The sequence below is a fragment of the Geotrypetes seraphini genome, chromosome 2 (genome assembly GCF_902459505.1).
Source record: "Geotrypetes seraphini chromosome 2, aGeoSer1.1, whole genome shotgun sequence".
Classification (NCBI taxonomy): Eukaryota; Metazoa; Chordata; class Amphibia; order Gymnophiona; family Dermophiidae; genus Geotrypetes; species Geotrypetes seraphini.
In genome coordinates this window covers 528,809,729-528,825,313 of record NC_047085.1, presented here as the reverse complement: position 1 = coordinate 528,825,313, position 15,585 = coordinate 528,809,729, and the positions used below count along the sequence as shown (strand labels likewise).

At 49.8% G+C, this 15,585-nt stretch overlaps 1 protein-coding gene across 4 annotated transcripts in view; it reads left to right on the top strand.

Moving 5' to 3' along the window:
• The window catches only part of SMARCD3 (SWI/SNF related, matrix associated, actin dependent regulator of chromatin, subfamily d, member 3), a 212,371-nt gene that overhangs the window by 182,935 nt on the left and 13,851 nt on the right, over positions 1–15,585 (top strand). For all 4 annotated transcript variants that reach the window (XM_033932758.1, XM_033932759.1, XM_033932755.1 and 1 more), the window contains one exon: positions 9,840–9,941. In XM_033932758.1, the coding sequence (XP_033788649.1) occupies positions 9,840–9,941 (102 nt within the window). The remainder of the gene's footprint in view (positions 1–9,839; positions 9,942–15,585) is intronic.

Below are 15,585 nucleotides of genomic sequence, written 5' to 3'. Positions count from 1 at the left end.
GCTGAATCTGCCACTTGGCTGTCTCTCTCTGTATCTCCCCACTGCCAGTGATCTTGCTGAATCTGCCACTTGGCTGTCTCTCTCTGTATCTCCCCACTGCCTGCCAGTGATCTTGCTGAATCTGCCACTTGGTTGTCTCTCTCTATATCTCCTCACTGCCAATTTTCTTGCTGAATCTGCCACTTGGTTGTCTCTCTCTATATCTCCTCACTGCCAATTTTCTTGCTGAATCTGCCACTTGGTTGTCTCTCTCTGTATCTCCCCACTGCCTGCCAGTGATCTTGCTGAATCTGCCACTTGGTTGTCTCTCTCGTATCTCCCCACTGCCAGTGATCTTGCTGAATCTGCCACTTGGTTATCTCTCTCTGTATCTCCCCACTGCCTGCCAGTGATCTTGCTGAATCTGCCACTTGGTTGTCTCTCTCTGTATCTCCCCACTGCCAGTGATCTTGCTGAATCTGCCACTTGGCTGTCTCTCTCTGTATCTCCCCACTGCCTGCCAGTGATCTTGCTGAATCTGCCACTTGGTTGTCTCTCTCTGTATCTCCCCACTGCCAGTGTCCTTGCTGAATCTGCCACTTGGTTGTCTCTCTCTGTATCTCCCCACTGACAGTGATCTTGCTGAATCTGCCACTTGGCTGTCTCTCTCTGTATCTCCCCACTGCCTGCCAGTGATCTTGCTGAATCTGCCACTTGGCTGTCTCTCTCTGTATCTCCCCACTGCCTGCCAGTGATCTTGCTGAATCTGCCACTTGGCTGTCTCTCTCTCTATCTCCCCACTGCCAGTGATCTTGCTGAATCTGCCACTTGGCTGTCTCTCTCTCTATCTCCCCACTGCCAGTGATCTTCCTGAATCTGCCACTTGATTGACTCTCTCTGTATTTCCCCACTGCCAGTGTCCTTGCTGAATCTGCCACTTGGTTGTCTCTCTCTGTATCTCCCCACTGCCAGTGATCTTGCTGAATCTGCCACTTGGCTGTCTCTCTCTGTATCTCCCCACTGCCAGTGATCTTGCTGAATCTGCCACTTGGCTGTCTCTCTCTGTATCTCCCCACTGCCAGTGATCTTGCTGAATCTGCCACTTGGCTTTCTCTCTCTGTATCTCCCCACTGCCAGTGATCTTGCTGAATCTGCCACTTGGCTGTCTCTCTCTGTATCTCCCCACTGCCAGTGATCTTGCTGAATCTGCCACTTGATTGACTCTCTCTGTATTTCCCCACTGCCAGTGTCCTTGCTGAATCTGCCACTTGGCTGTCTCTCTCTGTATCTCCCCACTGCCAGTGATCTTGCTGAATCTGCCACTTGGCTGTCTCTCTCTTTATCTCCCCACTGCCAGTGATCTTGCTGAATCTGCCACTTTATTGACTCTCTCTGTATCTCCCCACTGCCAGTGATCTTGCTGAATCTGCCACTTGGCTGTCTCTCTCTTTATCTCCCCACTGCCAGTGATCTTGCTGAATCTGCCACTTGATTGACTCTCTCTGTATCTCCCCACTGCCAGTGATCTTGCTGAATCTGCCACTTGGCTGTCTCTCTCTGTATCTCCCCACTGCCAGTGATCTTGCTGAATCTGCCACTTGGCTGTCTCTCTCTTTATCTCCCCACTGCCAGTGATCTTGCTGAATCTGCCACTAGATTGACTCTCTCTGTATCTCCCCACTGCCAGTGATCTTGCTGAATCTGCCACTTGGCTGTCTCTCTCTGTATCTCCCCACTGCCAGTGTCCTTGCTGAATCTGCCACTTGGTTGTCTCTCTCTGTATCTCCCCACTGCCAGTGTCCTTGCTGAATCTGCCACTTGGTTGTCTCTCTCTGTATCTCCCCACTGCTAGTGATCTTGCTGAATCTGCCACTTGGTTGTCTCTCTCTGTATCTCCCCACTGCCAGTTTCCTTGCTGAATCTGCCACTTGGTTGTCTCTCTCGTATCTCCCCACTGCCAGTGATCTTGCTGAATCTGCCACTTGGCTGTCTCTCTCTGTATCTCCTCACTGCCAATTTTCTTGCTGAATCTGCCACTTGGTTGTCTCTCTCGTATCTCCCCACTGCCAGTGATCTTGCTGAATCTGCCACTTGGTTGTCTCTCTCGTATCTCCCCACTGCCAGTGATCTTGCTGAATCTGCCACTTGGCTGTCTCTCTCTGTATCTCCCCACTGCCAGTGATCTTGCTGAATCTGCCACTTGGCTGTCTCTCTCTGTATCTCCCCACTGCCAGTGATCTTGCTGAATCTGCCACTTGGCTGTCTCTCTCTTTATCTCCCCACTGCCAGTGTCCTTGCTGAATCTGCCACTTGGCTGTCTCTCTCTGTATCTCCCCACTGCCAGTGATCTTGCTGAATCTGCCACTTGGCTGTCTCTCTCTCTATCTCCCCACTGCCAGTGATCTTGCTGAATCTGCCACTTGATTGACTCTCTCTGTATTTCCCCACTGCCAGTGTCCTTGCTGAATCTGCCACTTGGTTGTCTCTCTCTGTATCTCCCCACTGCCAGTGATCTTGCTGAATCTGCCACTTGGCTGTCTCTCTCTGTATTTCCCCACTGCCAATGTCCTTGCTGAATCTGCCACTTGGCTGTCTCTCTCTGTATCTCCCCACTGCCAGTGATCTTGCTGAATCTGCCACTTGGCTGTCTCTCTCTTTATCTCCCCACTGCCAGTGATCTTGCTGTATCTGCCACTTGATTGACTCTCTCTGTATCTCCCCACTGCCAGTGATCTTGCTGAATCTGCCACTTGGCTGTCTTTGTCTGTATCTCCCCACTGCCAGTGATCTTGCTGAATCTGCCACTTGGCTGTCTCTCTCTCTATCTCCCCACTGCCAGTGATCTTGCTGAATCTGCCACTTGATTGACTCTCTCTGTATTTCCCCACTGCCAGTGTCCTTGCTGAATCTGCCACTTGGCTGTCTCTCTCTGTATCTCCCCACTGCCAGTGATCTTGCTGAATCTGCCACTTGGTTGTCTCTCTCTATATCTCCTCACTGCCAATTTTCTTGCTGAATCTGCCACTTGATTGACTCTCTCTGTATTTCCCCACTGCCAGTGATCTTGCTGAATCTGCCACTTGGCTGTCTCTCTCTGTATTTCCCCACTGCCAGTGATCTTGCTGAATCTGCCACTTGGTTGTCTCTCTCTATATCTCCTCACTGCCAATTTTCTTGCTGAATCTGCCACTTGGTTGTCTCTCTCTGTATCTCCCCACTGCCAGTGATCTTGCTGAATCTGCCACTTGGCTGTCTCTCTCTCTCTCTGTCTCCCCACTGCCAGTGATCTTGCTGAATCTGCCACTTGATTGACTCTCTCTGTATTTCCCCACTGCAAGTGTCCTTGCTGAATCTGCCACTTGGTTGTCTCTCTCTGTATCTCCCCACTGCCAGTGATCTTGCTGAATCTGCCACTTGGTTGTCTCTCTCTGTATCTCCCCACTGCCTGCCAGTGATCTTGCTGAATCTGCCACTTGGTTGTCTCTCTCTGTATCTCCCCACTGCCTGCCAGTGATCTTGCTGAATCTGCCACTTGGCTGTCTCTCTCTGTATCTCCCCACTGCCAGTGATCTTGCTGAATCTGCCACTTGGCTGTCTCTCTCTGTATTTCCCCACTGCCAGTGTCCTTGCTGAATCTGCCACTTGGCTGTCTCTCTCTGTATCTCCCCACTGCCAGTGATCTTGCTGAATCTGCCACTTGGCTGTCTCTCTCTCTATCTCCCCACTGCCAGTGATCTTGCTGAATCTGCCACTTGATTGACTCTCTCTGTATTTCCCCACTGCCAGTGTCCTTGCTGAATGTGCCACTTGGCTGTCTCTCTCTCTATCTCCCCACTGCCAGTGATCTTGCTGAATCTGCCACTTGGCTGTCTCTCTCTCTATCTCCCCACTGCCAGTGATCTTGCTGAATCTGCCACTTGGTTGTCTCTCTCTGTATCTCCCCACTGCCTGCCAGTGATCTTGCTGAATCTGCCACTTGGCTGTCTCTCTCTGTATCTCCCCACTGCCAGTGATCTTGCTGAATCTGCCACTTGGCTGTCTCTCTCTGTATTTCCCCACTGCCAGTGTCCTTGCTGAATCTGCCACTTGGCTGTCTCTCTCTGTATCTCCCCACTGCCAGTGATCTTGCTGAATCTGCCACTTGGCTGTCTCTCTCTGTATCTCCCCACTGCCAGTGATCTTGCTGAATCTGCCACTTGGTTGTCTCTCTCTATATCTCCTCACTGCCAATTTTCTTGCTGAATCTGCCACTTGGTTGTCTCTCTGTATCTCCCCACTGCCATGATCTTGCTGAATCTGCCACTTGGCTGTCTCTCTCTCTATCTCCCCACTGCCAGTGATCTTGCTGAATCTGCCACTTGGCTGTCTCTCTCTCTATCTCCCCACTGCCAGTGATCTTGCTGAATCTGCCACTTGGTTGTCTCTCTCTGTATCTCCCCACTGCCTGCCAGTGATCTTGCTGAATCTGCCACTTGGTTGTCTCTCTCTGTATCTCCCCACTGCCAGTGATCTTGCTGAATCTGCCACTTGGCTGTCTCTCTCTGTATCTCCCCACTGCCAGTGATCTTGCTGAATCTGCCACTTGGCTGTCTCTCTCTGTATTTCCCCACTGCCAGTGTCCTTGCTGAATCTGCCACTTGGCTGTCTCTCTCTGTATCTCCCCACTGCCAGTGATCTTGCTGAATCTGCCACTTGGCTGTCTCTCTCTGTATCTCCCCACTGCCAGTGATCTTGCTGAATCTGCCACTTGGTTGTCTCTCTCTATATCTCCTCACTGCCAATTTTCTTGCTGAATCTGCCACTTGGTTGTCTCTCTGTATCTCCCCACTGCCAGTGATCTTGCTGAATCTGCCACTTGGCTGTCTCTCTCTGTATCTCCCCACTGCCAGTGATCTTGCTGAATCTGCCACTTGGTTGTCTCTGTATCTCACTGCCAGTTTTCTTGCTGAATCTGCCACTTGGCTGTCTCTCTCTGTATCTCCCCACTGCCAGTGATCTTGCTGAATCTGCCACTTGGTTGTCTCTGTATCTCACTGCCAGTTTTCTTGCTGAATCTGCCACTTGGCTGTCTCTCTCTGTATCTCCCCACTGCCAGTGATCTTGCTGAATCTGCCACTTGGCTGTCTCTCTCTGTATCTCCCCACTGCCTGCCAGTGATCTTGCTGAATCTGCCACTTGGTTGTCTCTCTCTGTATCTCCCCACTGCCAGTGTCCTTGCTGAATCTGCCACTTGGTTGTCTCTCTCTGTATCTCCCCACTGACAGTGATCTTGCTGAATCTGCCACTTGGCTGTCTCTCTCTGTATCTCCCCACTGCCTGCCAGTGATCTTGCTGAATCTGCCACTTGGCTGTCTCTCTCTCTATCTCCCCACTGCCAGTGATCTTGCTGAATCTGCCACTTGGCTGTCTCTCTCTCTATCTCCCCACTGCCAGTGATCTTCCTGAATCTGCCACTTGATTGACTCTCTCTGTATTTCCCCACTGCCAGTGTCCTTGCTGAATCTGCCACTTGGTTGTCTCTCTCTGTATCTCCCCACTGCCAGTGATCTTGCTGAATCTGCCACTTGGCTGTCTCTCTCTGTATCTCCCCACTGCCAGTGATCTTGCTGAATCTGCCACTTGGCTGTCTCTCTCTGTATCTCCCCACTGCCAGTGATCTTGCTGAATCTGCCACTTGGCTTTCTCTCTCTGTATCTCCCCACTGCCAGTGATCTTGCTGAATCTGCCACTTGGCTGTCTCTCTCTGTATCTCCCCACTGCCAGTGATCTTGCTGAATCTGCCACTTGATTGACTCTCTCTGTATTTCCCCACTGCCAGTGTCCTTGCTGAATCTGCCACTTGGCTGTCTCTCTCTGTATCTCCCCACTGCCAGTGATCTTGCTGAATCTGCCACTTGGCTGTCTCTCTCTTTATCTCCCCACTGCCAGTGATCTTGCTGAATCTGCCACTTTATTGACTCTCTCTGTATCTCCCCACTGCCAGTGATCTTGCTGAATCTGCCACTTGGCTGTCTCTCTCTTTATCTCCCCACTGCCAGTGATCTTGCTGAATCTGCCACTTGATTGACTCTCTCTGTATCTCCCCACTGCCAGTGATCTTGCTGAATCTGCCACTTGGCTGTCTCTCTCTGTATCTCCCCACTGCCAGTGATCTTGCTGAATCTGCCACTTGGCTGTCTCTCTCTTTATCTCCCCACTGCCAGTGATCTTGCTGAATCTGCCACTAGATTGACTCTCTCTGTATCTCCCCACTGCCAGTGATCTTGCTGAATCTGCCACTTGGCTGTCTCTCTCTGTATCTCCCCACTGCCAGTGTCCTTGCTGAATCTGCCACTTGGTTGTCTCTCTCTGTATCTCCCCACTGCCAGTGTCCTTGCTGAATCTGCCACTTGGTTGTCTCTCTCTGTATCTCCCCACTGCTAGTGATCTTGCTGAATCTGCCACTTGGTTGTCTCTCTCTGTATCTCCCCACTGCCAGTTTCCTTGCTGAATCTGCCACTTGGTTGTCTCTCTCGTATCTCCCCACTGCCAGTGATCTTGCTGAATCTGCCACTTGGCTGTCTCTCTCTGTATCTCCTCACTGCCAATTTTCTTGCTGAATCTGCCACTTGGTTGTCTCTCTCGTATCTCCCCACTGCCAGTGATCTTGCTGAATCTGCCACTTGGTTGTCTCTCTCGTATCTCCCCACTGCCAGTGATCTTGCTGAATCTGCCACTTGGCTGTCTCTCTCTGTATCTCCCCACTGCCAGTGATCTTGCTGAATCTGCCACTTGGCTGTCTCTCTCTGTATCTCCCCACTGCCAGTGATCTTGCTGAATCTGCCACTTGGCTGTCTCTCTCTTTATCTCCCCACTGCCAGTGTCCTTGCTGAATCTGCCACTTGGCTGTCTCTCTCTGTATCTCCCCACTGCCAGTGATCTTGCTGAATCTGCCACTTGGCTGTCTCTCTCTCTATCTCCCCACTGCCAGTGATCTTGCTGAATCTGCCACTTGATTGACTCTCTCTGTATTTCCCCACTGCCAGTGTCCTTGCTGAATCTGCCACTTGGTTGTCTCTCTCTGTATCTCCCCACTGCCAGTGATCTTGCTGAATCTGCCACTTGGCTGTCTCTCTCTGTATTTCCCCACTGCCAATGTCCTTGCTGAATCTGCCACTTGGCTGTCTCTCTCTGTATCTCCCCACTGCCAGTGATCTTGCTGAATCTGCCACTTGGCTGTCTCTCTCTTTATCTCCCCACTGCCAGTGATCTTGCTGTATCTGCCACTTGATTGACTCTCTCTGTATCTCCCCACTGCCAGTGATCTTGCTGAATCTGCCACTTGGCTGTCTTTGTCTGTATCTCCCCACTGCCAGTGATCTTGCTGAATCTGCCACTTGGCTGTCTCTCTCTCTATCTCCCCACTGCCAGTGATCTTGCTGAATCTGCCACTTGATTGACTCTCTCTGTATTTCCCCACTGCCAGTGTCCTTGCTGAATCTGCCACTTGGCTGTCTCTCTCTGTATCTCCCCACTGCCAGTGATCTTGCTGAATCTGCCACTTGGTTGTCTCTCTCTATATCTCCTCACTGCCAATTTTCTTGCTGAATCTGCCACTTGATTGACTCTCTCTGTATTTCCCCACTGCCAGTGATCTTGCTGAATCTGCCACTTGGCTGTCTCTCTCTGTATTTCCCCACTGCCAGTGATCTTGCTGAATCTGCCACTTGGTTGTCTCTCTCTATATCTCCTCACTGCCAATTTTCTTGCTGAATCTGCCACTTGGTTGTCTCTCTCTGTATCTCCCCACTGCCAGTGATCTTGCTGAATCTGCCACTTGGCTGTCTCTCTCTCTCTCTGTCTCCCCACTGCCAGTGATCTTGCTGAATCTGCCACTTGATTGACTCTCTCTGTATTTCCCCACTGCAAGTGTCCTTGCTGAATCTGCCACTTGGTTGTCTCTCTCTGTATCTCCCCACTGCCAGTGATCTTGCTGAATCTGCCACTTGGTTGTCTCTCTCTGTATCTCCCCACTGCCTGCCAGTGATCTTGCTGAATCTGCCACTTGGTTGTCTCTCTCTGTATCTCCCCACTGCCTGCCAGTGATCTTGCTGAATCTGCCACTTGGCTGTCTCTCTCTGTATCTCCCCACTGCCAGTGATCTTGCTGAATCTGCCACTTGGCTGTCTCTCTCTGTATTTCCCCACTGCCAGTGTCCTTGCTGAATCTGCCACTTGGCTGTCTCTCTCTGTATCTCCCCACTGCCAGTGATCTTGCTGAATCTGCCACTTGGCTGTCTCTCTCTCTATCTCCCCACTGCCAGTGATCTTGCTGAATCTGCCACTTGATTGACTCTCTCTGTATTTCCCCACTGCCAGTGTCCTTGCTGAATGTGCCACTTGGCTGTCTCTCTCTCTATCTCCCCACTGCCAGTGATCTTGCTGAATCTGCCACTTGGCTGTCTCTCTCTCTATCTCCCCACTGCCAGTGATCTTGCTGAATCTGCCACTTGGTTGTCTCTCTCTGTATCTCCCCACTGCCTGCCAGTGATCTTGCTGAATCTGCCACTTGGTTGTCTCTCTCTGTATCTCCCCACTGCCAGTGATCTTGCTGAATCTGCCACTTGGCTGTCTCTCTCTGTATCTCCCCACTGCCAGTGATCTTGCTGAATCTGCCACTTGGCTGTCTCTCTCTGTATTTCCCCACTGCCAGTGTCCTTGCTGAATCTGCCACTTGGCTGTCTCTCTCTGTATCTCCCCACTGCCAGTGATCTTGCTGAATCTCCCACTTGGCTGTCTCTCTCTGTATCTCCCCACTGCCAGTGATCTTGCTGAATCTGCCACTTGGTTGTCTCTCTCTATATCTCCTCACTGCCAATTTTCTTGCTGAATCTGCCACTTGGTTGTCTCTCTGTATCTCCCCACTGCCATGATCTTGCTGAATCTGCCACTTGGCTGTCTCTCTCTCTATCTCCCCACTGCCAGTGATCTTGCTGAATCTGCCACTTGGCTGTCTCTCTCTCTATCTCCCCACTGCCAGTGATCTTGCTGAATCTGCCACTTGGTTGTCTCTCTCTGTATCTCCCCACTGCCTGCCAGTGATCTTGCTGAATCTGCCACTTGGTTGTCTCTCTCTGTATCTCCCCACTGCCAGTGATCTTGCTGAATCTGCCACTTGGCTGTCTCTCTCTGTATCTCCCCACTGCCAGTGATCTTGCTGAATCTGCCACTTGGCTGTCTCTCTCTGTATTTCCCCACTGCCAGTGTCCTTGCTGAATCTGCCACTTGGCTGTCTCTCTCTGTATCTCCCCACTGCCAGTGATCTTGCTGAATCTGCCACTTGGCTGTCTCTCTCTGTATCTCCCCACTGCCAGTGATCTTGCTGAATCTGCCACTTGGTTGTCTCTCTCTATATCTCCTCACTGCCAATTTTCTTGCTGAATCTGCCACTTGGTTGTCTCTCTGTATCTCCCCACTGCCAGTGATCTTGCTGAATCTGCCACTTGGCTGTCTCTCTCTGTATCTCCCCACTGCCAGTGATCTTGCTGAATCTGCCACTTGGTTGTCTCTGTATCTCACTGCCAGTTTTCTTGCTGAATCTGCCACTTGGCTGTCTCTCTCTGTATCTCCCCACTGCCAGTGATCTTGCTGAATCTGCCACTTGGTTGTCTCTGTATCTCACTGCCAGTTTTCTTGCTGAATCTGCCACTTGGCTGTCTCTCTCTGTATCTCCCCACTGCCAGTGATCTTGCTGAATCTGCCACTTGGTTGTCTCTCTGTATCTCCTCACTGCCATGATCTTGCTGAATCTGCCATTTGGAAGTACCTCTTTTTCTCATCTTTACTCTTCCTCTGGGTTGTTCCCTGTCTCCTCCTTCTCAGGTAATGACAGATGTAGTAGGGAGTCCTGAAGAGGAGCGACGAGCCGAGTTCTACCATGAGTCATGGTCACAGGAGGCAGTGAGCCGCTATTTCTACTATAAGGTAAGTTTTGGGGATTGAAACTCATTTCTGTACCGTCAGAGACGTTTGAACTGTTGCTGTATATCATTATATACTCATATGCAGGGAACTGCTCTAAGAATCATCTTGCCTCTTAGGATAGAAACCCCTGTACTGCACATGTCTTCCTCCTCACGGTTGGTTACTTGTCTCTGTTTAGACTGAGTCCCTCAGGTATACATTTAGGAACAGTAGATTGATTGATGTATTCCATTCTCCCAGAGAGTTTACATGAATTTATTCAGGTTCTCAAGCCTTTTCCCCTGTCTGATGCAGGGGCTCACAATCTATCTAATGTATCTGGGGCATTGGGGATTAAGTGACTTGGCCAGGGTCAGAACCCACAACCCCAAGGTGCTGAGACTGCAGTTCCAGCCCCTGTGTCACACATTCAGGCCTGGATTCTCTAAACGGTGCTGGGTTTTTAGACACCAGTAGGCACCTCATTGAAATGACATTTTGAACTGTGTTTCAAGGCGCCTATCGGTGCTAGAACCGCCCCTCCATAGGTGCTTTAGGCCTCCTAACCCTACAAATTGAGTTCTCCTCTAATATGTTGGGTGTCATTCAAAGAACAAATTAACTCGCTAGTAAAAAAATGTTTCTTCAGCCTTCACATGTTGAGGAGAGTCAGGTCCTGTTTTCATCAGCAGCATTTTTCTGTTCTTGTTCAATCTATCACCCTTTCTCAGATAGATTATTGTAATTCAATCTATTTGTTTTTAACCAAAACCAGCTCGCAGAGGCTCCTGTTAATTCAGAACACCACGGCTAGGTTGATTTTTAGCAAGGGTAAATTTGAGCATGTATCTCCGCTGCTGGCCAAACTTCATTGGCTTCCGATATTTACCAGGATACACTTTAAATGTGGCTGTTTAATTTTTAAGATGCTATTTGGCATATGCTCTCAAGGCAGGGAGGCTTGCCGGCGTGGGAACGCTCTCCGCCCCTCCCCCCTCCCGACGGGACTGCACAGGGCCGACATCGCTGGATCCAGGAGCAGGCAGGGAGGCTTGCCAGTGTGGGAGCACACTACGCTCCGCCCTCCCCCCACCCGACGAGACTACACTGAGCCAGTTGGAAGGCTCAGGAAGTCTCTCAGCACCCGTTTTTCTGTTAGTTTCTGTTTATTTTTTGTTTTTCGTTTGAATCTCACTTTGGCCACATCGCTGGACCCAGGAGCAGGCAGGGAGGCTTGCCGGCGTGGAAGCGCACTCCGCCCCTCCCCCCACCCGACGAGACTACACTGAGCCAGTTGGAAGGCTCAGGAAGTCTCTCAGCACCCGTTTTTCTGTTAGTTTCTGTTTATTTCTTGTTTTTCGTTTGAATCTCACTTTGGCCACATCGCTGGACCCAGGAGCAGGCAGGGAGGCTTGCCGGCGTGGGAGCGCTCTCTGCCCCTCCCCCCTCCCGACGGGACTGCACAGGGCCGACATCGCTGGACCCAGGAGCAGGCAGGGAGGCTTGCCGGCGTGGGAGCGCTCTCCGCCCCTCCCGACGGGACTGCACAGGGCCGACATCGCTGGACCCAGGAGCAGGCAGGGAGGCTTGCCGGCGTGGGAGCGCTCTCTGCCCCTCCCCCCTCCCGACGGGACTGCATAGGACCAGCCATTTCTTCGTGAACTAGCCCTAGAGAGCCACGCGAGCACCGCGCTGCCCCTTCCCCGAACCAGCTGGTAGGCATGAATATTGAGAAGCATTCAGTGTACATTTTGTGGTTAACCATTATGAGTTGTTAATACGATTGTATTGTGTGTGTGTGTGTGTATATATATATATATATATATATATATATATGAAAAATGAATGGAAAAAATGGTGTTACAATTAGTACTATTATGGGGCGGGTCTGGCCCATGACTTAGCACAGTGTTTTTCAACTGCCAGTCCGCGGACCGGTGCCGGTCCACAAAATAATTATTTTATTTCCGCCAGTCCATAGGTGTGAAAAGGTTGAAGAACACTTGGCTAGAAGGCTTGTCAAATGGGCGGGATAGTAAATTTGAATAAAATTTGAAACTTGAATACATAAACTTCTGATCAATTTCTTTGACTGGGTGACCAGAGAATTGGATAGAGGCAGTACGTTAGATGTGGTGTATTTAGATTTTAGCAAGGCATAGGATGAAGTTAAGAGGTGATAGACTCAAGAGTAAGATGGAAGATGAAGTTATACCAACATGGAAGTGAGAACAACAAGCGAAGCACACCGAAGACACTGATTTGAGACCGAAGCAAAATTTAAAGAAGGGAAAGTCAGCAATCCTAGTGGGAGACTCAATCCTGAGGCATATGGACAGCCACGTAGCAGGAGGGAGAGAGGATCGACTAGTGACCTGCCTCCCAGGAGCGAGAACCAAGGACATCGTGGACAAAATTGGAAAGATCTTGGAAGGAGCACAGACGGAAGAGACCACAGTAATGATCCACATCGGGACGAATGATGTCAGCAGGAGAGACTACAGAAGAAGCTCACTGATAGAACAATTCAAGATTCTGGGAAGAAAGCTGAAGATGAGGACCCAGAAGATAGCATTCTCAGAGATCCTACCGGTACTGAGGGCAGATGTGAAAAGACAAGAGGAACTACAATCAATAAATGCGTGGATGAGAAAATGGTATGAGGTAGAAGGATTCCACTTCGTGAGGAACTGGACAACATTCTAGGGCAAGAGCAAGCTCTACAGGAGAGATGGACTACATCTGAGCGCGGCGGGAACTAGACTTTTAGCAAGCAACATCAGGAGAGGACTAGAACAGGCTTTAAACTGAGAGGAAGGGGAAAGCCAACAGTCGATCAAGCGTCGACGATTTGGAAGAAGGTATCCCGTGAAGATACTAAAGGGAAACAAGGCTGGGAAATAACAACAAGGGACAAATTACAGGAGTCGACTAATCCAGAAGAGGAGGTTAGAAAAATTGTAGCAAAAGAGAAGACACTAAAGACCGCAACACAGGGAAAGGAAATGAAGACTACAAAATAATAATAATAATAATAATAACTTTATTCTTGTATACCGCAGTACCATGGAAGTTCAATGCGGTTAACAATAGAAGAGACTGTACATTTACAGCGATGATACATATTACAGTGTTGTTACATTTACAGAGATGTTACATAAATAGCAGTAATAAAAAGGCATATACTAAAGAAGAGACTGTACGTATACAGCGATGTTACATGTTATAGCGGTGGTACATTTACAGTGATGTTAAATGTGAGGCAATGAAAAGGCAGGGCAATTAGATAAAACAGAGATTGAGAAAGAGAGGCCATAGTGGCTTGGGAGGGGGGCGTAGTCAGAGGGAATGGAGGCATGTCGAGGTCAGGAGGGTGCAGGGAAGGAGGGAAGGCAGCGTTAGCGGAATTTGTCGAAGAGGTAGGTTTTTAGTGACTTCCTGAACAGGTGGTAGGGCGGGGAGTTGGAGATGAGGGCGGTAAGGCAATTGTTCCATTTGCCCGCTTGGAATGCTAGGGTTCTATCAATGAATCTCTTGTAGAGGCAGCCTTTTAGGGAGGGAAAGGTGAATAGGTGGGCGTTTCGTGTGCGAGAGGGGCCTGCTATTTCAAGGTGCTCAGACAAGTAGATTGGGGAAGATCCTGTTAGAGTTTTGAAACAGAGGCAGGCGAACTTAAAGATGATCCTTGCTTCTACTGGAAGCCAATGGAGTTTGGTGTAGTAGGGGCTAACATGGTTGTATTTTTTGAGATCATAGATGAGGCGGACGGCCGCATTTTGGACTGTTCTAAGACGTTTGATGGTATTTTTATAGGATCCCAGGTAAATAATGTTGCAGTAGTCTAATATGCTTAATACCAGAGATTGAACGAGTAGACGGAAGGCTTGGTGGTCGAAGTAGCGTTTGATGGTGCGCAGTTTCCAGAGGGTACAGAAACATTTTTTCACCTGGGCACTGGTATGGTCATCGAAGGTTAGGGTGCGGTCCAGGATGACTCCAAGGATTTTTATGGTGGGTAAGATAGGGTAATCTAGCCCATTCAATCTGAGGGAAGTGTTTGTTAATTTGTGGTTGGGACTCGCTAGGAAGATTTTGGTTTTTTCAGAGTTCAATTTTAATTTGAGTTTTGAGGTCCACAGTTCTAATTTGGTGAGGATAGATGCGATGAATTTTTCCGTTTCTAGAGTGAGTGAGGTAATGGGAACAATGATGGTGATGTCATCTGCATATATGAACGATTTTAGGTTAGAGTTTGCTAGGCTTCGTGCCAGAGGGGTCAAGTAAATATTGAATAGGGAGGGGGATAGGGGAGAGCCTTGTGGGACTCCACAAGGGTTACGCCAGTGGTGGGAGAAGGCTCCATTACTGTGGACCTGGTAGGTACGGTTGGTTAGGAAGCCTGTGAACCAATCTATTACCTGTCCGGAGATGCCGATGGAGTCAAGGCAGTTGAGCATAATATCGTGGTCGACCAGGTCGAAGGCACTACTCAGTACGAATTTAAGTATCAGGGCGCTTTTACCCAGTGAGAACAGGTGGAGGAGGTAATTTGTCATGGCAGCTAGGACGGTTTCGGTGCTATGATTTGGGCGGAAACCGGACTGGGAGTCATGAAGAATACCAGGATCTAAATTGCATGTATACTAATGCAAGGAGCTTAAGAAATAAAATGGGGGAATTAGAAGCCATTGCCAATGCAGAGGACATAGACATCATTGGAATCTCTGAAACATGGTGGAATGAGGAAAGCAAATGGGATACAGCACTACCGCCAAGAACACTACCGCCAAGAACACTATCAAGCTCAACACCCCAGCATCTGGAGAGACCCGGGGGATGGCCAAGGACTCTACACAGCAGGCAGAGAGTGCCACTGAGCAGGGAAGAGATGTCTCAGTGCTGACCGAGGCCACCCCCCTCCCACGGTATACCTCGGTCTCTACGCAGACAGACGAGATGAAACATGTAGAAGCAGACGAGGACGTTATGCAGGAACTGCGGAGCCTCAGGGAGGAGGTGAAACGCCTGAGGTGCATCAGGGAGGATGAGGCCTTCATCGACGAAGCCATCCAGGAATTGTCTCACACCGCAGAACGAAGCCTCGACAAGACCATCTTTGGCACCCCCAAACCTACAGCTCTAAACTCAACGATCGGAATACAGGAGATGATTGGAGATGCCGGTCCCTGGCAGCTGGTAACCTCTTCTACTGGCAAGCAAAGAAACCCCCCCCCATTCTCACCTTCTTCTTCTTTTTCTCTCAAACAGGGCAGTTCAACACCAATGCCACAACTTTCCCTGAAAAACAGATTTCACGTCCTTCAAGAAGGAACTGACGAGGATGAAGCAGAGGAGGATTCCGAACACAGAACACCGGCTGCAGTTCTCGCTGCTAGATCCACCCCCCCTCGGAAGGAGCGCAGAGTGGTGGTCATCGGAGACTCCATGCTAAGAGGCACCGAAGGACCAATTTGCAGACCAGATTTGCAGTCGAGGGAGGTCTGCTGTCTCCCTGGAGCCAGGATCCGCGACATCACCACCAGTATAGACAAACTTCTGAAACCCACTGACCATTTCCCTATGTTTCTCATTCATGTAGGTACCAACGATACTGCCAGAAGCACATCAGACAGCATCCCTAAAGACTTCGAGGCCCTGGGAAGAA